The 22,576-nt window shown below is 33.5% G+C and overlaps 3 protein-coding genes across 3 annotated transcripts; 1 reads left to right on the plus strand and 2 right to left on the minus strand.

Annotated features, from left to right (window-relative positions):
• Positions 1–1,204: 1,204 nt before the first annotated feature.
• LOC109012678 (sodium/calcium exchanger NCL-like) lies at positions 1,205–6,008 on the minus strand. The gene is made up of 7 exons (XM_035686084.1): positions 5,397–6,008; positions 4,022–4,207; positions 3,583–3,764; positions 2,537–2,682; positions 2,152–2,428; positions 1,766–2,065; positions 1,205–1,674 (listed from the first exon to the last, which is right to left on the minus strand). The coding sequence occupies exons 1-7, from the start codon at positions 5,803–5,805 to the stop codon at positions 1,426–1,428; spliced, it is 1,749 nt and encodes a 582-aa protein (XP_035541977.1). The 5' UTR covers positions 5,806–6,008; the 3' UTR covers positions 1,205–1,425.
• A 1,921-nt stretch (positions 6,009–7,929) lies between these two features.
• LOC109010451 (actin-related protein 2/3 complex subunit 3-like) lies at positions 7,930–11,891 on the plus strand. Its single transcript, XM_035687749.1, has 3 exons — positions 7,930–8,026; positions 10,227–10,544; positions 11,486–11,891. Exons 1-3 carry the CDS (start codon positions 7,930–7,932, stop codon positions 11,626–11,628), a joined length of 558 nt encoding a protein of 185 aa, XP_035543642.1. The 3' UTR covers positions 11,629–11,891.
• Positions 11,892–13,340: 1,449 nt separating this feature from the next.
• On the minus strand, positions 13,341–16,247 carry LOC109010461 (uncharacterized transporter C405.03c-like). The gene is made up of 8 exons (XM_018991311.2): positions 16,167–16,247; positions 15,255–15,659; positions 14,885–15,102; positions 14,706–14,776; positions 14,524–14,625; positions 14,038–14,155; positions 13,769–13,904; positions 13,341–13,442 (listed from the first exon to the last, which is right to left on the minus strand). Exons 1-8 carry the CDS (start codon positions 16,245–16,247, stop codon positions 13,341–13,343), a joined length of 1,233 nt encoding a protein of 410 aa, XP_018846856.1.
• Between the last annotated feature and the right edge of the window lie 6,329 nt (positions 16,248–22,576).

Genomic DNA, 22,576 nt, shown 5'->3' on the forward strand with positions numbered 1-22,576 from the left:
ATCTTATATTATTTTATTATCATATAATGAAAAAATGACTATTCCAATGTAGAAACTTATGTGAATGTAATAGCTAAATGTTAAATTCATCTTATATTCATAAAAGATGTACTTTAACTTTGACTAATCCAATGAGAATGCTCTAAGAGGTGGAAAATGAGTTCATCATGTAGAGATGGGATATTTATGGTGTCTACAGTAACTGGATCATGAAAATTTGTTTCGAATGAGGAGGTTCAAAATATGTGAAGCTTTCAGTACAGTTAGGAATGAATTTAGGAAGAACAACATGATTTTGCTTTAATATTTGCAGGTTGGAATTTGAAGAAGCAGACTGAGAATGAAAAGGGAAAATAGATATTGAGAAGGTCTGCTGCCATGGCTTCTTCTACTTTTGTCTTTCTGAACTTGGATAATTCTGCAAGTCCTTATCACTTACAGAATGGTGATTTGCCAAGCACAGCACCATGTTGGTGTCTCATTTCCTCACTAGGAAAAATTATCATACACGGAGCAGATCGATGCATATGACTTTGAAAGAAAAGAATAAAATTGGGTTTGATGAAAAGAACACAGTAGTATCATCAAAAGCCGATGTTAAATTAATATTTGCTATATATGTGTGTTTTTTAGCTTTTGGGGGGAGAAAGTTTTCATCCCTTTCATCATTGTATTATTACTCATTTTGTTTCTGTAACTCCTTTAAGTTTTGGATTTGGAGAGGACTTTAGTATATGAAAATTGTAGGTGAATGTCTCATCAAATACCTCATCGTCTTCTGTACTAAAGTTTCGGATGGAGCCCCCTTCAAACCAAAGTTAGTATTGCAACTGTACACCTTTGTGGCCTCCTTCTTGAGTTAATGCATTATGCTTGAGTTTTTATTTTATTATCTAATCATTATAATTTTTATTAAATTTAAAATAAAATATAAAATAATTACTTTACATTCTAATACTGCATTATGCTCGAAATTTTATTTTATTACTTAATCATTATAATTTTTACAAATTTCAAAACAAAACACAAAAAAATATTAAAAAATATATTCAAACAAATTTTTTAACTCTATAATATTTTTATTCAATTTTTTATCTCTCATTTCTCAAAACACAATAAAACATTTTAATTCAAACAGTTTCTCTAATATTCACAGAATTTTGAGATAGTTTGAGGACATGTTTGGAACATAACTGTTATCAGATAGTCTTACAAATAGTTTGAAATATTCTTAATATCCAAACAAAACTATAAATATAAATGTCCAAGCGAGCCTTGATTAAGTGTATTACAAAATGTCCAAGTGTCCAAGCCAGCCCTAAATAAAATCAAAATGATTAAATGTATTACAAAATAAACAATGACATCTTATTAAAAAGAAACAACCGCGGTTCTTCTTTCAGGAAATGGAATACATCCGTGAATCTATGACCAGTCCAAAACATAGTGAAGAACATAGATCAGGGCAAGGGAGAAAGGGTAAAGTAGGAAAGCAACAAGAGCTGTCCATAGAGGGAAATGGGTGCGGAAGCTGGCGAAGATACCCACCACAAAGCAGACAATAACAATAACCAGCACTTCAGATGAGAAATCCCATGTCAATCCCCTAATGTTAACAAGGGCTAAGAACACTGAGATACATAGAACATTATTCACTGTTACTACCCCATATAGCTGCATGCACCAACAAATATATGAATTATAATCAATCACTTCAAATCAATCACTAAACATTGATATGAAGAGTGAGAGATGAGAAACGAACCTCGGAAAATGTTAAGGAGGCTGTTATACGTTTGTCATGGCTAGCAGATGTAATTGTTGACACAGCTTCCCTAGAGTTGGTAGCTAAAGGCAGCGCGATGAAGGAGACGAAGAAAGAAGGAATACCGGTGGCATCAGCAAAGTTATCAATGGCATCTACCAAGGGGTCAGCAAATGCGATAGCAATGAGAGTTCCCAGCAACAACAATAGCACTGCTTTAATAGATGTCCACTTGGAACCCCCAACATCCTCCAATACTTTATCGCGCACATCCAACAAATCATGCTCTCTATTTGTGTCCTATAATAAATGAGTTTCCAAAGAAGTCAAACATCTTGTTTGATAGGGAAATCACGATTGAACACAATACAGCTCAACTTAATTACCTGGTGAAAGGCATTTAAAATTGTAAGCGTGGGAGCACCAGGATCACCAGAGGCAGTCCGTATGCGTGTTGCCCTCCTCAGCCATTTAGAAGTGCCATTGACAAACTCTGTCTCATCGATGAAAGAATCCTGGGATGTATCAAAATCTCTCATTAACTTATCTACAGCTTCATTCTGATTCAGTTTACTCTCTTCAAACCTAATTCCAACAACCAATGCTCTCAATTCACTATATGAAATTTTCCCATCGCCATCTATGTCTACTACAGAGAACAACCTGTCATGATATTGAAAATTCAGCAAATACCAAAAAAAACTTTGTAATGGACAAAAAACCTGTTACATATTTTAAGAAAATCAAGATTAAAAAAAAAAAAAAACTAACTTTTTAATGCTTTCCTCATCCGGTTCACCATTATCCTTGACCAGCCTTCCCACTGCCTGCATTTTTAGATGCCTTAGAAGTCCAAATATAACACGCTTGTGCTCCACATAAGATATTTTCAATTCCTGGATCCAAGGTTGAAGGACCTGCAAAAGGTTTTCCATGTTATCCATCCAACAACCAATGCTCTCAATTCACTATATATATATATGCAAAAGGACCTGCGAGTTTGAGATTATGGTAATTAATGGAATGTTCGTTCCTCACTTTCAAATTCCCTTCTTGGCAACGGTGAACAGGGCAAAAAACAGAAAACCTTAGGGCCCAATGTGCACCGACCCAAGTCTCTAAAGAGGAACTAAGGATGGTGGATAATAAAGTACTTAAAACTACATCCGCCGGGGGTGTGGTGGGGTGTGGGGTACTTCATTTGAGGTGTGCTTCAGGACTCTTTTCTTCAAAATTACTTGGCAGAAAATTAAATTTCACCACTTACATACTGTGAGGTCAAAATCTCAATCAGATTTTATATGGAATAGGATCAAACCTAAATACATGGTACTATTTGACAGGTTATGCGTATTAAGTATACAAGTTTAGTTTATCAATGTTACAGTTTTGGTGGCCAGAGTTCACTTCCCTTCTAAGACCCCTGACTAAAACTCTTGCCATCCCCAAACTTAACTTCAACCATGTGTTAGTTAAAACCAGCAGCTTTAACAATCTGATCATGGACCAGTTTGGCTGCTTATCAGGTCCCATAACATAAACTGGAGTCCTTGGCCTTCACATACTTGCGTATGGGGCCTGTTTGCTTCAACCTCATAAACATGCCGGACCACAGGTACTCTTTGATTCTGACCACCTAGAGTACAGGTTTAATAACGCTGTCTAAAACCCTTAGTAGAACAAATTTTCAAAGTTTCCACATCAGACAAAAATTAAAGGACCATTCAATATGATCCACAGGAGAACGAAAATTAATTTAGATAAACATGGCTAAAGAAACTATACAGAAAATATAATTATGGCATAGACACATTTACCTGATAAAGACAATAGGAAATCAATAGTAGGAGAGAAACAATAAGCGCAATCCAGACTGCCAAGTGCCTCCCCGAGGTTGAATTGAGAACTTGTGGTATTTGAACGATTATAAATGGGACGACAGAAATCACCATAATCCTTGCTGTATAGCTAGTCCATATATCAGTACTAACACCCGATTCTGCAACCATGGGGATTTTATCGGGTCATGAATCCATCTAACACGTTTAATCCTACAGTTAAAATGCAGTTCACTCTACAGGAAACATAAACAAACGATTCCTATGTATAGAATAATAACTTAAACATCCATTCATAACTCTCATAACTTCACATGAATGCAATACAGTTCAGTGGATGGCATGGTTTATGCATGCATGTCTAATGCATATGATCAGCTGGGTCCCATGTAATGAAAAACCCAAAGGACATACATACCAGTTAAGTTAAAGCCTTTTGTATCTTGTGCATCTTGTGCAACATCGTCAACGAGGTCGCACTTGCCAACAATAACGCATGTTCCCCATATTATCGTAAGCAGCGTAACAGTTGAACCAGCTAGCATGCCCATACCAACAGAAACTTGACTTTGAGCAATTTCTATGCTTCCTGAAAGACCGGATACTAAACAAGGCGCGCAACAGATTATAAGAAGCATTAGAAAATCAATCGAAAATTGGGGGATTTAATTTCAATGGCTCTGACGGATAAAATGCAGTAAGAAAGAGATCGATTATGACAAATTAATAATCATTTCTCATAGATAAATAAACAACTTATTTATTAGTGATCCGTATTGCCTACACTGTATTTGCTCCCCAATATCTCCACCTTATTCTCATTATTACTCAATTCGTATTTCGGCTGGGTTTTCTAGGCCTTGTTTGCGTGACGAATTTTCATATAATATTTTCTTTAGAAATATCAGTACTCACGTATAAAAGTTTTTCAATTTTAAATTTTAAATTTTTTTTATCTGATCATTACCTAATCATTGTCTAACACAAAATCCAATATAAATTTTTTAAACTTACAAACAAAATATAAAAAATAATACTGTTTTTTTCTTTTTAATTTCAAATAAATTTTTAATTTTATAATATTTTTATTTAACTTTTATTTTCTAATTTTTAAAAATTTAATAAAACATTTGAACTAAAAAATACGAGAAATTCTTTGAGTGTACAAACGTGAAACGAGCCCTTATTTTTACGCTTATCCCAATCAAAACTCGAAAGCAAATACGTTGCCACCAGTCTTTATCAAATATTGTACAAAGTATCAACAGAAATGGGCCCAAAAGTTTATACGTCTCAACTTAACCATAAATTAAAGGAAAATGACCCTCACAAGTAGTACTGTACTACTGTGAAAGTAGAAGAACTGGGCAGGTGGTCCAGAACCAAACTGAATCAAAAAATTTTAAAGACATCTCCACATATTTTCAGCAAGAATATTCTTTTATATATATATATATACAATATTTTTTAGAAATTTTTTATCAAAGAAATAAAGGGAGAGAGAGAAAAAAAAAACTTCACAAATAGGATCCAAAATTATATTTTTTCTTGTTATGATGATCAGTCTATCTTACATTTAATTGCTGAGAAAATCTAAAAGAGAGGAAAAATGAAAGAAAGAAAGAAAGAAACTCGACATGATGTTAACATTAACTTCCAAGTTTTAAAATTTTCTTCAGCTTTCCAACAGACAAACAGACCAAAGAAACAAAACGAAAAAAATAGATAATCCAAATTACAATTTCTTCACAAAAGAAATAGAGAAAATTCGGAAAGTGAATAAAAGTGCGCACCGAGAATAAGCATGGCATCCGGAACGGCGCCGAGGATTGGAAGGACCAAACCGCCGACAATACCAGGGCCAAGAATCTCCAACAAGACCTCGCTGCCATTGGACAAATAGGTGGCGGAGAGGAACATGAGGTAGTCATAGATGACGATGAGGAAGATATTTCCAAGGATGGTCTTGGTGCAGGGCAAGAACCCGTAGGTCTGCTCGCAAGTGGACTCAGCAGCAGAGAAGGAAGAGGACAGGTTGAGAGCGAGGTAGGGCGGGCCACGGAGCGGCTGGACCCCATCGGAGACTAGATCAGAAGATAAAGAGAAGTACGTAGTGTGGGTGATGAAGCGGCCATAGGAGGGATCGCATAAGATCAGGAAGAAGAAGGGGAGGAGGAAGGAGAGGGTTAAATGCTTGGACATGGCCTTAGCCTTAGCCTTAGCCTTAGCCTTAGAAGAAGGTTTTTAGGGCGGGGGTGGGGATTTTGGGGGAGTGTTGATCAGTTAGACATCTGAGAGCGAGAGTTTCTGCTATGGCTTTGTGCGGCCATTATTATCGTACTACATACAGACACATGATGATGATATAAGTACATGCACACAGAATGTGGTGAGAGGGAGAAGAGGGTCGAAGACCTTACTAGTACGTTGACTTTGATGGCTTGCCTCGTTCACGTAAACCCGATTATTTTTTTGAAAAATGAATGGATCGGATGAGTTGTTTAAACTAAAGAGAAATGATACTTGCAGTCGTGAGCGTGCAGTCGCCGTGCAGTCGCTTTGAAAAAAGTGAATAAATAAGGGATCCACATGAAAAAAAATTAATTTTTTAATAGTGAACCCCACTCTTTTTCAAAGCGACTGCACGGCGTTTGTGCATTCCACGACTGTATGTAGCATTACTCTAAACTAAAACATAAATTTGCAATTGACTATATCTTAAGATTACGTACGTACTAATTAATAAGATTAACATTATAAAATCCCCACATGATGTCCTTTCGATCACATGTCGATCAAGTACTTCAATCATGTACAAACAGTACAACAATTTTCCTAAACGTGGCGTGTCACGTGAAGAATATGCTCCACACTCCGCAGTGATGAAGACACAACATCTTTGTTTGGAGGTGACGAGAATCCAATGGTTGGCATCCAAATGTCAGCCTGATCACCTAATTAATCGAGATATCAGCATTTATAATATGGCAAATAATAATGAAATTGGGTGGTTGCAGCATGCAGACCTGCAAAATAAAAGTAGAGGCCGTTGGTTGGGTGTGTTAAAATCACGTGGATGGATAACATGCTAGCGTACTGTCACTTTTTATGGCAGGCAGGAAAACACAGAACAGTAAGTATATATCAAGGCATTTAAGGAATTCTATGGTTGGCATCCGCGTGAAGGTAAATGATAATTAAATTAATACAGAAAATTACAAATAATAATTAAGGATAATTGTAGAAATTAGAGTATATATGAATTAATGTTCTTGTATTTTATTCTAGTTTTTCTTACTTATTATTGGAGGCTAGGATTAAAAAATAATATTTTTTAAGTATTTTGGAACATATATATATATATAATATCATGTAATTAGTTATACGTCCGTATTTAATTTGGACGTGGTTCGATATATAGGTAGTAGCAGCTTGCACGTTCGTAAATATACAAGAGAAATGATATTTAGAGCTCCTTGTTTGTGCAAGTTTCGTTCATTTATCTTTTAAAAAAAGAAATACATCTAAAATTTATATGAAAATTTTATTTTTATTAATAGTACTAAACTCCTATTTTTTCAAATAGAATCTACGACGAGACTTTCACGTTATTATTTCCAGTACTGTTACTCTATAATATAATGAATTTTCTTTTGATAACCAGTTCAGTCTAATAATTTTAGAGTAGTGCTGAATCTGATCAAGATTCTATCTAGCTAGCTAGCTAGCATCATATATATATATATATATATAAAACATTAATTGATATATATTTCATGAAGTCAAGCAACGACAATATGCATCCAGTATGGTCCATTAACGTACGTACGTCGACTTACAATAGCGTAACGGTGTTGATCAATATATAATATTAATGATCAGTTATTAATATAAACACTCAACCAACCCAACTAAAAGATCACTAGCCTGCACGCTAGCTGGGGACCATATATTCGAAAATGATATTACACTGATAATTTTTTTATAAAATAACTTATAAAAATAACATAATTTTATACAAAAGAAAATGTTATTCCAATCGATGGAATAGGCTGATGAAAGCAATTACCAATGCTTTATTTTTTTAAAATTTTTTTTAATGGTTAAAGAAGTTATTATTAGTGAATTTGTATACTTTTTTAATCGTTAAAGAGTTTATTTTTTAATTCCCTCACTTTCATGGCCTTTGTTTTCTAACTTGCACAAGAGGCAACAGCAGGAAGGACCCCCACATGAGTACGTAGGGACGGACCACGTCAGGGCAGCAGAGGGACCGATGGTAGATGACAGCCATCGAGCTGGGAAGGAACAGAAAGTGGCTATGAAATGGCGATTAAGGATTTTTATGACAGACCAAATCAAAGTTTCGATTTTCTCGTGAAAATTTATCGAGGGGAACAACCTTATCAGGAAGTTCTTGCAGGTTTGTAGACATGATCGCGCACATTTGATGAAAGATCTCTCTAGACGTTTAACGATCGATGCATATGATCGATGGTGTCTTTTCCACAAATATTAATTACTCCCAAGATTACTGAGATATTGAACCGTCCAACAAAATTTCAACATAATCTTGGGGTCTAATCAATAAACAAGAAGTCCAAGCTATAATAATCTCACCAGGGACGTGGGAATCATTAGGAGCTTCTCTCGTTGTAGAGATTGGTAACCAAGCTAAAATCCCAGTCCTTTCTATTGCTGACTCGACTCCACTCTGGGAATTAAAGCGGTGGCCCTTCCTGCTCCAAGCTTCCCCAAACTATTAATGAAAGCCATCAATACTAGCTACTATCGTTCAGTCAAAATAGTAAGAATTATAACTCTCCTGCAAAATATGCTCGGGCACTTAGAGCACTCACAGTGGCTATTGTAAAATAGATTTTTCTTTAGAATATAAAGAAATAGTCTTAAAATAGGACTCCATCAGATTTTGTATTTTACAAATATTTTATATTTTAATACAGTGCTCCCGCTACATCTACAGAATCATGTTCATCATTGTAAACTTTTTAAATTAATTTCTCTTTCTTCCGTCCTCAATTTTCCTCATTCTTTCATATTTCTTTTATTCTCATTTCAGACCCTCTCTCTCTCATTCTCACGCTTTCTCCATTGCTTTGCGCCAAAGACAGAAGCACAGCCTTCTTCCTCGACTACGCTCACTGCTTCCATCTCTGATCATCCAGCTTCAAGCTCTACTCTCATTATTGAGGTAAACATTGGAATCTCTCTTTATGTCTCTCACTCTCTTCAAAAGGCATGAAAGCTTAAATTTTTTTCTTTTCAAAATATGGGTGTAAGAGTTTGCATTGGTACATGTGTATACTGATTCACAGAATATAAGGGTGAAATGTGTTTGCTTTCTTGGTTTGCTTTCTTGGAATCTCTCTCTCTCTCTCTCTCTCTAAATGCAAGAAAGCCCAAATTTTTTCTTCTCAGAAAATGGGTCTATGAGTTTGCATGGGTACATGATTGTGGGATTTTACAGCATATGAAGAGTTTCTGTATACAAGTTTGTTCTCTTAATTATTTGATGTTTTCATTGAGTTTTTGTATATTGATGATTTTTTTTATGATCAGTTTGTTCTCTCAACGATTTGTGCTTTCCTGCAACTCAACAATGGAGAATCTCCAAAAAACTCACCTTACCACTTACGCAAACAATCTCTCCTTTTTTATACTTTGCTTCAAGACTTTTCAAAAAAGGTTGAAATGTAAAACGAGTAGCATGAAAAAACTTTTTCAGATGCAAAAAAATTGTTTCTTTTCCTTGCTATTAATATCATTAATTATTTCCTCAACATTTGATTTATGTTATGCTATCTCACAGCCCATTACCACCTAGAGCATCTTCATTGGCTTGGCCAAATGAGGAGGTGGTTGGCTAAAATTTGTATAATTGATGTAAAAAACATCACACATTGAATTGGACAAATCTAAAATAATTTAGACTTTTGCTACAGTAGTTGGCCAAATATGGAGAACCACAATTGATTCACCAAATATTAAAATACTAATTTCTCACTCCAAACAAACATTAAAATATTAGTTTCTCACTCTAAGTAAAAATACTATTTAGTTTGTAATTAAGAAATTTAAATATAAATTTAAATGAGTTTAATCAAATATTTTTTATTATTAGCATTAAATGACTTTTGAAAATATGATTTTTTTAATATTAATTTAATTAGAATATAATTATTATTAACATTTAATTGGTAGATATACAAAATGTGATAAAAATAAATTAAATAAAAAAATTATTAAATTAATAATATTTTAGTATTATATAGAGAGTGAATGGATAATCCAATGTGAATGTTGAATTTAAATAAAATAGACAAATATAAAAAAGTGATATTAATTAAATTTTAAAAATAAATTTAACTAAATCAATGAGAATGCTCAGCCATACAAACAAAATTTGTATCCTCCCACGTATTGCTGGGCCACTACAGTTGCCATTTGTGGACAAGACTGATACATGTAATTTACTGTCATTGGTGAAAAATATACATAGTTTTTGTCTGTGGCCTTTGCCTATTGAGGTATGGATATAACAGATCTGTAGTAATTGTTTGGAGGAAAAAGAATTTGTGAAAGAAAAATTGAGTAAGAGTGAGATGTCCATTTCGTTTTATCTTTGTATATTGAAGCATCTGTGTGTGCAGATAGAACCGATATTGTTGATGAAGCCATCACATTCTTTCGCGCGAATGTCTTCTTCCGAAACTTTGATATCAAAAGCTCAGCGGATAAACTCCTCATCTATTTGACATTGTACATTAATGTGGCTTTGAAGAGGCTTGAAGGCTGCAGAACTTTGGCTGAAGGAACCAAGGCCATCATCAACTTGGGTCTGGAAAAGGTTCCTGTCCCTGGAGAGCCTGGTTTTCCTTTTCCAGGCCTTTTCCCCCTTCCTCAGTCTCAGAAGGAAGCAGGTGACACTCGTTGTCTTTTGTGTTCATTATTAGAATGTGTGATAGAAAGCTTATTGTCATGTTGCTTGCCCCAACGCTAGTATTGGTTATTCTAGGATTAATTGACTTCTATCTTGTATATGTCCTGTGTACATGATACACATTGTCTATGCCTATTATTCTCATCAATAAATTATTTAGTACTTACCAAAAAAAACTGCTGTACATGTGAAGATATTTTATGATGTAGCTTCATCTCGACATTGGATGATGTACTGAAAATTTAGTTCGAAACTTTTGGACTTTGTGATGAGTAGAGCAAGCATCCTAGTTTGATTTTTCGTTCATTTTTTATTTTCATGATGATAATTAATTGAACAAGTAGTTCTAATCTATAAATGAATAGTAGACATGTTTGAAATGAATAGTATATATGGATAGAATCATAAATTCAACTTTTCCTACTGTTCTCTACCTAGTTAATAGTTATTCTGACAAGTTCTTGAGCATGACAACTTCTTTGGTGCCCTTCCGTTTGATCTTCAAAAAAGTCCACCTACTATGCTTTCTATGTCTTTTTTGTTATTTTCTGCATCTTTGTTTATGATTCGTGATATTAAAATAATGTTCTTATCATTTTAATACCGATGATTTTTCCTTGGAAGATTTTTAGATCGATATGCTTTAACGTTTGGGTACTTCATATATCATGAGATTTTGGCATCCTTCCCTGCACATTTTTTTTCATAGTTTGGATCTGTATTACTCAACTTTGAACTGAAATATAATTTCTGCACGAAGTTATGGATCCTTATTACTTTTAAGTGGGGAATGTTGATATATGATCCAGACATGTGGCATGTCGGTCTGGTCTTCTGCATAAACATCCCCACTTCCATATGACCGAATGCAGAAGCATTAAATATACTTTTTGTTCTTATTTTTTTAATAATTGAATGCAGAGCTGCTGAGGAATTATCTGAAGCAGATCAGGGAGGAAACAAGTGGAAGATTATTGAGTGTTGCATATAGACCCAATGGGACTCCAAATAAATGGTGGCTGGCTTTTGCGAAAAGGAAATTTATGAATGTCATTGTGCCTTGAAGAGTTTGCTCTAAATGCTCCATCTAGTGACTCCATATGATGAGTTGTGGAAAATACCTGTGCGGTTGATCTGTGATAAGAATATGAAGAGCTGATCAGGGAGCATGCTTGCTTCTTGTGAGCAGGTATGAAATGGGTAAGGGCTCGGTTATCCCTGCAAGAACTTTGAATCAAGTAATCGAACTAGGGGGGCAATCATTTGTTATAGTTTGTGTAAATGATCAACTTCTTATTTTTCTCTGACGATGTTGGTTGTCTTGTTCTCATTCTGTCTTGTCTTGCCTCTTATTTTCTCTTCCTTCTCAAGGCTGCTCTCTGGAATAATTGCTTTAATCCGGTATTGAGTTGGTAATTGAGAGACATTTTGGGAGTTTTTTTCTGGCACATTGAGAACGACTTCCACATCAAAGCTCAAAGGTACCATTTTCCCTGTCAAACAAATGTCCATCAGAAAGAAAGCTTCCACTGATTTCTTGCTTCCTCGTCAAATTAATATACTACAAGAAAAATGGACTTTTGTGACCAATTTATTGCAACCAAAAGACTATTTGCAACTAATTTTTATTATAAATAATCATTTCGCTGGAATTAACTGGTAGCAAATAAACAGTTTTCTTGTAGATATTGAAAAATGTCGAGGACGGTTGACCGTTATTTGCAATTCCCATTTTCCCTGGACACAGCACCCCCCATCTATCATCTTCTATCTTAATGAGACGATTTGAGAATAGATATTTCCTTCTTAAAATGAGTTGTCATCAGAGTTCGAGTTGTTTGCTGTTGTCACTCACATGCGTAAATTAGATAATGTGAAATGATTAAGGAGTTATATTATCACGTGAGAAACAGGTTGCTTCATGATATGCTGATAGAAGAACTGGTAACTTTTAAAGAAAGAGAATAACTTCCTGCAGGTGTCTCCTATAAACCTTCTGCATCGGAGACCAATGGAAAACCCAAACCCTCCCTCACGCTGCCTATCTCGCTCCTTCACTCCATCTCCATCTCTCTCCTTCTCATTCAAGAATACTCATGCTGAAGCGTGGTTTGATAGGCTAAGGAAAGGGATTGCGGATCCTGGGGTGGTTTCTTTGGGTTGTTTCAAGAGTTGTTTCCAGGCTGAGTGGAAGGCCTGGATTTAATTTCACTGTGTTGCTGCCATCGGCATTTTATCCTGTTGATTGGAGTCGGATTCGAAGTCTGTTTCGAGGGCCTATAGATGAGCTGCATTCAAAATGGTTGCTTAAAAAGTTGAGGCAGATCCAGTCCCGAAGTTTGGTCGTTCACTTGTGGAATAGGCAGAGTAGGAAGCTAGAGGTTGGAAAGGGAAGCATCATCAGTCATATAGTCTCCGATTGTTGTATCAATTCAGCCCTCTCCAGCTTGTAAATATAGAATAAGTACGACAATGGCAAATTGTCTTCTGCAATCGTTCGTTTTAAATCCTTAGTTGGAGCATTGAGCCTGAATGTTTTAGGCAGTGTGGCAATTGGGAAAAGTAAGTTATAATGGTATTTATTCCTCCGGAGAGTATAACTTTTCATTTTGTGTTTTATCATATTTAATTACATCTAATACATTTTAAGTGATTTTATAGATTAACCAAACCAATATTAATTCATTCCAAAAGAGAGAGAAGGAAAACTAATAAATATTTTTCCCTCCCTCTGTTGGGATAGAATATACAATAGAACTAATGAAATCGTTACAAGTTATGAATGTATCAAAAAATTTCTCATGGAATTCAAGAGTGGCAATCCCAACGTGGGTGAGAACCAATCAGAAAGGTTGGCAATTACAAATCCCAGTAATACCTGCAACACATCACCCCCATAGATGGATCAATGGCAAGCACAAATATGGGAAGATAAAAATTATATTTTGTTATTTTTCCAGGAAAGTGAGCTTTTAGGTGCCGTTTGGATAGTGAGTTAAGATGATAAGAGTGGAAATGAAAGTTGAAAGTTGAATAAAATATTGTTATAGTATTATTTTTTAATATTATTATTGTTTTGAGATTTGAAAAAGTTGAATTATTTATTATATTTTATGTAAAAATTTAAGAAAGTTATAATAATGAGACAGGATGAGATAAGATGAAACACTTTCACTATTCAAACGGAGTCCTAGAGAGTCTCACCTGAAGTGAGCCAAGAATATAAATAATTGAATAGTGTCGGCCATGGATAACCATGTCCTCCAGCATTGCAAGTGGTATAGTAAGCGAGGCTCCCAGTGCAGCCACCAGTGGGGTGGTCCAGACAACACCTAATGCCCTGTGAGTATGGAAATTAAAAAAATGGAACAGAACACTTGAAAAAATCACTATGTTAAATGCACAAGACACTGACAGTGAAAGGGTCTTTTTTTTTTTTAATCTGTTTTTTTTTTTATGTTCTCCCTACATACCAGAAATAATCTGAGAGGAAACTTCCTGCAAAGCAATTGGCAACGACAACTTCAACCATTTTAGCAGAGTCAGGAACCATGAACTTGGGTTCAATGCCTAATGCAGTCAGCGGCAATACTGAAAAGGACACAGCAAAAACATTGTACTTGAATCAATGCTAAAGCCACTGGTTTGAAACCAAGAGAGAAACTTGGATATCATTAGCTTTGTCTAAGTGAGTAAAAAGAGTTTCATATTCCATCTGATTGATACATACAGGATTCTTTGGACTATCTTGATAGTTTTGCAGAAGTGCTATCTGTCCGTGTATGCTAAGAAATATATATAAGGTATCGCATCAAGTTATGTCGATTTGTAAGTTTCTGACGTTTTTCATATATAATGCTTTTAAGGAAAAGACATCTGCATTGTGCTAATTTGGATAGGTGCACATTACATGTAGTACCTAGGAGAATAGAAAAGTTTGTCAGAAGATTGGTCTTTACCTAGCCACCAAAGGGAAACAAGGATGACTAATCCAATATATCCGAATAACTTTTGCAGATCCACCTTTTCTCCTTCTTCCCCGGCAAACTTTTTAAGGAGTACTGCAGGATTGATGTTTATCTTTTGTTTGTCAATAATTGATTCTATGATGATTGACTATAATAAATATAAAGTGTTTGACCTGTGAAGAGTCCATCAGTCATAGCTGAGAGCAAAGCAAAAACGTATCCGAGAAAAGAATGGTTTCTGTCTCTGTGCACCAGATCACACAGGTGGGAAAAAATGAAATCAAATTTCTGGATAACACTCGAATATATAAGATGTAAATAATTCGAGAAAATGTGAGGAATAAAAACCTACAATGATGTGTTCGACTGGGATTCATTCTCGGCCCAAGTCTTCCCGTATGTTGTCATGACAACACCAGCCATGCTGACAGAAACAGAAACCAAATTTACTACATTTACAGAGGCTTGTCCCAGCATTGACTCGATTAGAATAACGAAAAGTCCTGAAGTTGAGAATAATATTGTTGTACTAGCAACGCTTGTTCGTTCAAGTGCTGCATTCATAAAATACTGCAAAAAACAAAACATCAAACTCGATGATTTCTTGTGTTTCTGCACCGCAAATGCGAACTCGATGGTAATGCTTCTTTACATAAAAAACAGCATTTGAGAAAACGTGAGAGGAAAAAAAAAAAAAAAAAAAAAAGATTTGCTCTGCTGACCTCTGATAGAAACCAGATTGGACCAATGAATAAGCCTAGCGTAGCGACTTCCTTTGTGCTGAGTTTTCTACGATGTATCAGCATGTCCTGATCATGTTCATCGTCTTTGCTATAAAAAATGGTTGGTTTTTCTAGCTTTTGAAAATCCAGGCCTTTGACACATTTCTCATCAGCCAAAGGTTGCTGTTGTTCGATGTCCATATCAGTTTGTGCACAGTTATTATATATAGGAGATTCAATCCCCCCTGAGAAGTCATCTGCAGGATCATGGTCACTAGTGCAAGAGGAACTTCTCAGAAATTTCAGTAACCAATCCTTAATGTATGCTATTGGAAGATAAGCTGCCAACAGAGAGGTTCCAAGATAAGTTACTGCAAAGGGGTGCTTATATTCTGTGAAAATACCCTGTTGAAAAAAAAAATTTATATATATTAGTCAGGTCAAAAGTGCAAAAGCTCCTGCAGAAGTGTTCGAACTAGCAAGAACCAAAGTGAAGTAGGACTTGATATGTGTACTCACACAACAAACAGAAACCTATTGGAAGCACATCATATGTAACATATAAAGCTTTTTCCTGTACAATTAGAAGTTGAAGACTGTCGAAAACTTGGTTTTTCATATCAATCAAATTGTATTAACAAGAGATTATGAGCACTGTGAACTATATCTGCTTCAAAAAGATCATGACTCGTTAAGTGAGATTTATAAAAGTACCATTACTTAAAGTTACATAAGATGTTGGTTTAGAAACACAAGATGTAGAGATTTTCTGTGCATTGTTAATGCTTGCTTATTGCAAGTTTCTCGCCCGAAAATTTTCATCCCTTACTCAGAAGAAACATAACATCCATACAAAAAAACAATGACAGAATTCCATTGTTAACAGATAGCTAGAGAGAGAAATAGACTCACCTGAGTGATTTCTGCAGAGGTGACCCACACAATGGCAACAGTTATGATAAGGAGCAATCCTCCCCCATATCTCCAACCCATTACTATTCAAATATATCTAAAGAAAGAAAAATGATATCTTGACACACACTCTCTCTCCAAATTGAGCTTCAAATTGATGTACTTGGACTTCCTGGCTGCTGATCAGAAATGTGATAAGCTTGAGTATAAAATGTTGTCAAGGATTATATAGCCTAGTACCTCAACTGAAAGGCCTTTGCTCTAGTGCCACACTTCTCCTTCAAATAAACATAAAAATAACAATAAAAATAAATAAATTGAGCAAACTTTCAAAAACCGTGTAATGTAGTACTAGACTACTAGTGCAGCTAAGAAAGCTTGCCGAATCCAACTTGGACTGTCCAGCCCATCAATCTACAATTATAAGTAAATATTGTGAGAAAACTGTTTATATAATGTATACACACACACACTCATCAAAGATATATATATTAATATAATATCTTCCGTTGGGTTTTAATGATGACAATAATCCATAGATATGTACTTCGGTGCAAAAAGCAAATAAAAAACATGTGATCCTCTCCTATGGTTTTTTCTGTACATATTTCATTGTCAAATCTCCAAAGTTTGGCAACTTCCTCATGATCATTCAGATAATTTTTTTAAAGGAGAAAAGAAAGATTCACACGTATGATATCCTATATATATAGGAATTGTAGGGCACACAGCGAATTAATGAAAAGGGTAGTGTGTGAATGCGTCCTATAATATATCTAAGAAGCAGTGGCGGAGCTATGAAGGGCAGGGGGCCAAAAGTTCGAAAAAAAAATTATATATATATATATATTAATTTTTATGATTTAATAAGATGATATTAATCTCATCTTGTATTGGCTCTCTCTCTAAAAAATTATCTCCCTTCTCTACAAAATTATTTTGATCTTATAGATTAATTACTTATAAGTCTAATTTTAAAAAAATTAATCCTATTTAAAAATAAAATACATTTCACATAAAATAAAATAACCTAATAACATGATAACATGTTTTTACTATTAATAAAAATAAAAAAATAAATTCAGATAGTTTTCTTCTCCTTCCGCTGCGGCCTACAAGGCTACACTGTAGTTCTAACTTTCTAATGCTAAAAGTTTAAAGTCTTATCCTCAATGGTGAACCTATGAAGGGGTAGGGGCCATGGTCCCCAAAAGTTTAAAAAATAATAATATATATTAATTTTTTATGATTTAATAAGATGATATTAATCTCATCTTATATTGATTTCCTTTCTAAAAAATTATCTTAACCTTTTTTATAAAATTATTTTAATCTTATAGATTAATTACTTATTAGTCTAATTTAAAAAAATTTAATCTAATTTACAAATAAAATAAATAAAATACATCTCACATAAAATAAAATGATCTAATAACACGTTTTTACTATCAATAAAAATAAAAAAAAAAATTCTGATGGTTTTCTTCTCCTTTCACTGCCGCCTACAAGACGCCACTGCATTTCTTTTATGGCAGTACTTCAGGAACATGCTATACGTTTGTTTTGGTCGGGGCGATTCATTTGCTCTTTCTATATATATATATATATATATATATATTATATTACTGTTGACTTGATTCGGAAGACAGTGATAAAATGTTCATGAAATCCAGTTTTACTTGCACTTCCATGCATGGTCGTTCATATCATTATTTGAAGTTTGGCTACAAGAAAGCAGCTTGAAGATCAAAACAAGGAAACAGACAATTTCGATGACGGTGTTTTGTTTTTTGTTTTTTGTTTTCTTTTTTTGATGATAAATTATATATGTAGTAGTTTTGAAATTAGAAAACAATAAGTATTAATAATATTCCTGCTTTAGTTGTAGATCTGCATGCAGTCTTCGATCCAATTATTCGCATTGCATGCCTGCATAAAGTTTTATATTCCCAACACCCATTACTGAGATGGGAATGCTTAATGGATTAATATCATGTTATTAGTCATGATTAGCCCAAACGTTGACATAATATACATATATATATATATATATATATATATTGTGTGTACACAGTACATGTGTGTCTGTCAAAACGAGTATTTGCACAAGCAGTTCTGAATTGCTAAGCTGATCATAAGCATGTGATGTGATAAATGAGAATCAACAACCAGATGTACTCTTTAAATCATTTTTTAGCATCTGGACTATCCGAATTCGAGGGTCATGTCAAATAGGGCGGCTCAATATATTTAGTGCCTTAAGATACATATTTAAAATGAGCTTTAATTTAAAAATGATAAATTTTACATTCAATATAAAAGAATGAGTTTTAAAAACCAATAATGAGAAGCAAAATTACAGATCAAAGTTTTATATTCATGTTTTTTTTAGTATATCATTTTCTATTGATAATATAGTTAATTCATTTAATCTTTCTTATATCGAAGCAAATGTTATTGGTATTGTTAGTCATGTTCTATAAGCAACATAATCGAGGGTGAATTAGTTTTATACTTTTAGATCCAATAGGATAGCGAACGTTGTGACACGATTTTTATTTTCTCTCTCCAGACGATTTTGCTCTCAACAAAAAACCTAAACATCACAGTGGTTGGCCAAATAAGGAAGTTGGCTAAAATTTATATAATTGATGTTAAAAATATCCCATATTGAATTGGGCAAATGTAAAATAATTTAAACTTTTGCTACAGTGGTTGGCCAAATATGGAGAACCACAATTGATTTACCAAATATTAAAATAATAATTTCTCACTCCAAACAAACATTAAAATATTAGTTTTTCACTCAAATCAAAAATACTATTTGGTTTGTAATTAAAAAATTTAGATAGAATTTTAAATGAGTTTAATCAAATATTTTTTTTATTAGCATTAAATGACTTTTGAAAATATTATTTTTTTAATATTAATTTAATTAGAATATAATTATTATTAACATTTAATTGAAAGAGATACAAAATGTGATAAAAATAAATTAAATAAAAAAATTATTAAATTAATAATATTTTATTATTATATAGAGAGTGAATGAATTATCTAATATGAGAGTTAAATTTAAATGGAATAGGCAAATGTAAAAAAGTGTGATATTGGCTAAATTTTGAAGATGAATTTGATCAAGTCAATAAAGATGCTCTAAGAAATGAAAAAGAACAACTAGCTTTGACTCCCCTACAAGAAAATCCATAAAAGTTATGTATAAAAAAAGATCTCATTTCCTTAATATTCTAAATAGGTACAGATTTGTACGATCGGAATAGACAAAATCAAATGATCTAAAAAAATACAAAATATTAAATCAAAAGTAAATATGTCAGTTGATGTGGTTTTGTAAAGGTTGTTTTATAATATATTTATGATATATTAAGTGTCATGTATGAATGTTATGGAATTACTTTCTGATTTTTTCTGCTATATATATATTTTTTTGTAGTAAATTTATTCCAAGTTCAGATTTCATTAGGGTGTCAAGCAACCTTTAAAAAAAATATAAAGATTTGCAATGATTTCTTTATGAATAAAAAGATGATCACTTTAATTGCTTTTGTTCCCCAAGTCCACCTCCATTCAGGTATATCCACTGCACCCACACGATGAGAGGTATGCAATCAAACAAAGCATTCACTTCCTCTAGAATTTCTGTGATCATGTTTGTGTGGCCCTTAAGAAGTGGCTAGCTCTGGTACAAATTTTCTATAGATTCTCCCAATCCCATCTGATTCGTAGGATATTTCTTTTAGGGTCACAGGGCCTCTGTACATTATTACTTCAATTATTTTGAGGCAAAAGCAATTTCTGTAACCTCGAAACTGAGGCATACTGAATGAACGATTTCATTCCGTTTACATCTCTCTTAACAATTTTCATCTTTTCACTTAATTGGGCTTGAAAATGATAGAGGCAAATATTTGTTGATTGCAAAGAAATATCAATACGAGTGCTTCCTTTTTTTATAAGTTCAATACAGAGTTGTACCTTAGCATACAGAGGACATATAAGCCAATCTGGAAATCCTAAGCGTTTTGTGGATTTGTGCTTGTTATATTCAATAGGCCAATTACTTTTGAAAATGTACTCTTATAAAGAGCCTCTTTTGATGTATAAAATTTCATGATTTTAACTTTTAAACTTACATTTGGTGTGCAGATTATACTCAAGAGTTTAGGGTCATGGGGCCTCTGTACAATATTTCTACAAATTTTCTACAGAGTTTATTATTACTTCAATTATTTTGAGGTTGAAATTTAATGCTTTGGGAAGGAAATCATGTACATTTTGCAATTACTACTGGCAACCTTTGTTTTACATACTTGCTGCTATATATATATATATTTGTATATATATATATATATGTATATACTTTGAGAATGTATATTCTCATAATATACTTTGAGAATTATATAATCTCTTATTTTTATTTTTTGAATTAATTTATATTTTGGTTTAACTTATAAATTTGAATTAATTTAAAATAGAACATAATTATATTACATTGTATATGGAGAGATATTACAAATATCAAAAGATATGAGAACATTATTAATAGTTAGAGAAAATATTTGAAATGAATAAAAAATATTAAAAAATATAATATTTAAATGATATGAAGAAAAAATCGATAAGCTGATGTATAATATATTGTAAAAATTAATATATAAAATAAAAAATTAATTTTAATGATATATTTTAAAGAATAAAATGAAGAAATCATTGAAAGTGTTATTAGAAGTCAGGAAATTGCAGCTGCCTTGAAAATTTTAAAGGCAGTTCCCTTGCGCTGATGAGCCTTGCGCCTTGGGCCATGGGCTGTGCTATGCCACGGTAACTGTGGGGCTGCTGTGCCTTGTGCCTTGTGCCTTGTGCCATGGCTGGGCTGCACGCCCAGGCACGTATGGAGACCCATCCTCTCAATAAATCATTACAATCCCTTCTTGATTGACATAGGGGTGGTTCAAACTTCAATCTTCAAACTTCAAACGTCTTCCATCAGGGTGTCAATGGTGGTGCTCAATATTACTGAGCCATTAGTGCTTAATCTTATATGTAAAGACCAAATTTATTAAAATCATAAGCCATAACCTATAAACTTTCTATATTTTTTTCTCCTTTTTAAAATAATTCATAATTTTTAAAATAAATTCTAAAATATTATTAATAATAAATATAATTATTTTTAAAATATCTCCAAGGTTTATAACAAAAATCTTGGCAGCTTACACGACAAAAGAGGTACGTGGTGTCGTGTCATGGAGACTCCACTGTCCTTCTCAAAGGATCTTGAGTTGAAGACAAAACAGTTTGTTTCGTCAGTAAGTTAGAGAAGGTTTGTTTTTTAGGTAAGGTGGGGTCCCTAATTGAGAAAGATAGAGATCATAGCTTCAGTCATTGACATGATATCCATGCAATATGAATATTATCATCGTGAAATCTCCATAACCTTGACCTCTCAACTTGCTTTCTACATTTCATTTTGCCCCAATATTAGTTCCTCAAGATCAGTTCTAGTAATTGTAAATTGTCATGTCTAGATCATAAAAAAAAAATAGGTTGATTTCTTTTCCTTTTTCTTGAATAAGATTAGGACATCAGACCTACCAAGCACATTAATGCACCTCCTCCTGAGACAGACAATTTGGATTGGAATGTGCTCACTATAATGTAATTTCCATTTTTATCCCATTCATTCTTGAAATAACCTTTTACTAGTATCTGAATATATATCAAGACTTTTAGGTGATTGCCCCTTAACATAAAAACCAAACATTCAATATAGGGATTAACAATGTGGACAGTGTAAACATTATAAATGCATGCATTATACAATTGCCAACATGAGTTGTGCTTTAAGGTTTTTGTCTTTTATTCCTTTTGGCTGAACCATAGAAGAGGTAAAATTTTTGTCAATCTTTTTACTGTGACAGCAAGCACATACCCACCCTTAGTGCTTAATTTACCAGTCACTTTAATGGGTTGTAACTTGTAAACACAGGATCAAAGGCATCACTACTTGAAGCATTCGTGTCCATGAGCAATCAAATCGCTCATGACTCTTGCAATATCGCACTCAGAATTAATGGTAAAGAGAATTCTTATAAAGAAATTCTGTTTTAATTTCTCCACAAAAACACACTTCTCGTGGACGATACTAATGATCTATGAATTCTACTACCGCACGATCTGAAATGCCAATTTATAAAAGAGAAATACCCAATCCAAGAATAGGAAAGGGAACAAGTGATTTTGATATCTAATGCCAACGTTAACAAATGAACAGACTAAAAAATCTTCACAATCTCTTAACTCTTTACACACTATATTATTTTTAATTTTTATTATTTTTTTATTTTATCAAGTATTTTTTATATGAATAATGAAGAGAAAATTTGGAA

This window comes from Juglans regia, chromosome 2 (genome assembly GCF_001411555.2).
Source record: "Juglans regia cultivar Chandler chromosome 2, Walnut 2.0, whole genome shotgun sequence".
Classification (NCBI taxonomy): Eukaryota; Viridiplantae; Streptophyta; class Magnoliopsida; order Fagales; family Juglandaceae; genus Juglans; species Juglans regia.

Excerpts from the sequence above, each read along its gene's own strand:
- LOC109012678 (XM_035686084.1), bottom strand. The coding sequence starts at position 5,805 with ATGTCCAAGCATTTAACCCTCTCCTTCCTCCTCCCCTTCTTCTTCCTG. Across the intron at positions 2,429-2,536 it reads GATGAGGAAAGCATTAAAAA|GTTGTTCTCTGTAGTAGACA; the intron begins GTTAGTTTTTTT and ends ATATCATGACAG. Across the intron at positions 2,066-2,151 it reads TTTTAAATGCCTTTCACCAG|GACACAAATAGAGAGCATGA; the intron begins GTAATTAAGTTG and ends CATTTATTATAG.
- LOC109010451 (XM_035687749.1), top strand. The coding sequence starts at position 7,930 with ATGGCGATTAAGGATTTTTATGACAGACCAAATCAAAGTTTCGATTTT. Across the intron at positions 8,027-10,226 it reads TTATCAGGAAGTTCTTGCAG|ATGTCCATTTCGTTTTATCT; the intron begins GTTTGTAGACAT and ends AGTAAGAGTGAG. Across the intron at positions 10,545-11,485 it reads TCAGTCTCAGAAGGAAGCAG|AGCTGCTGAGGAATTATCTG; the intron begins GTGACACTCGTT and ends AATTGAATGCAG.
- LOC109010461 (XM_018991311.2), bottom strand. The coding sequence starts at position 16,247 with ATGGGTTGGAGATATGGGGGAGGATTGCTCCTTATCATAACTGTTGCC. Across the intron at positions 14,156-14,523 it reads TGTTTCCCTTTGGTGGCTAG|TATTGCCGCTGACTGCATTA; the intron begins GTAAAGACCAAT and ends TGTCCTTTTCAG. Across the intron at positions 13,905-14,037 it reads TTCCTCTCAGATTATTTCTG|GGCATTAGGTGTTGTCTGGA; the intron begins GTATGTAGGGAG and ends CCATACTCACAG.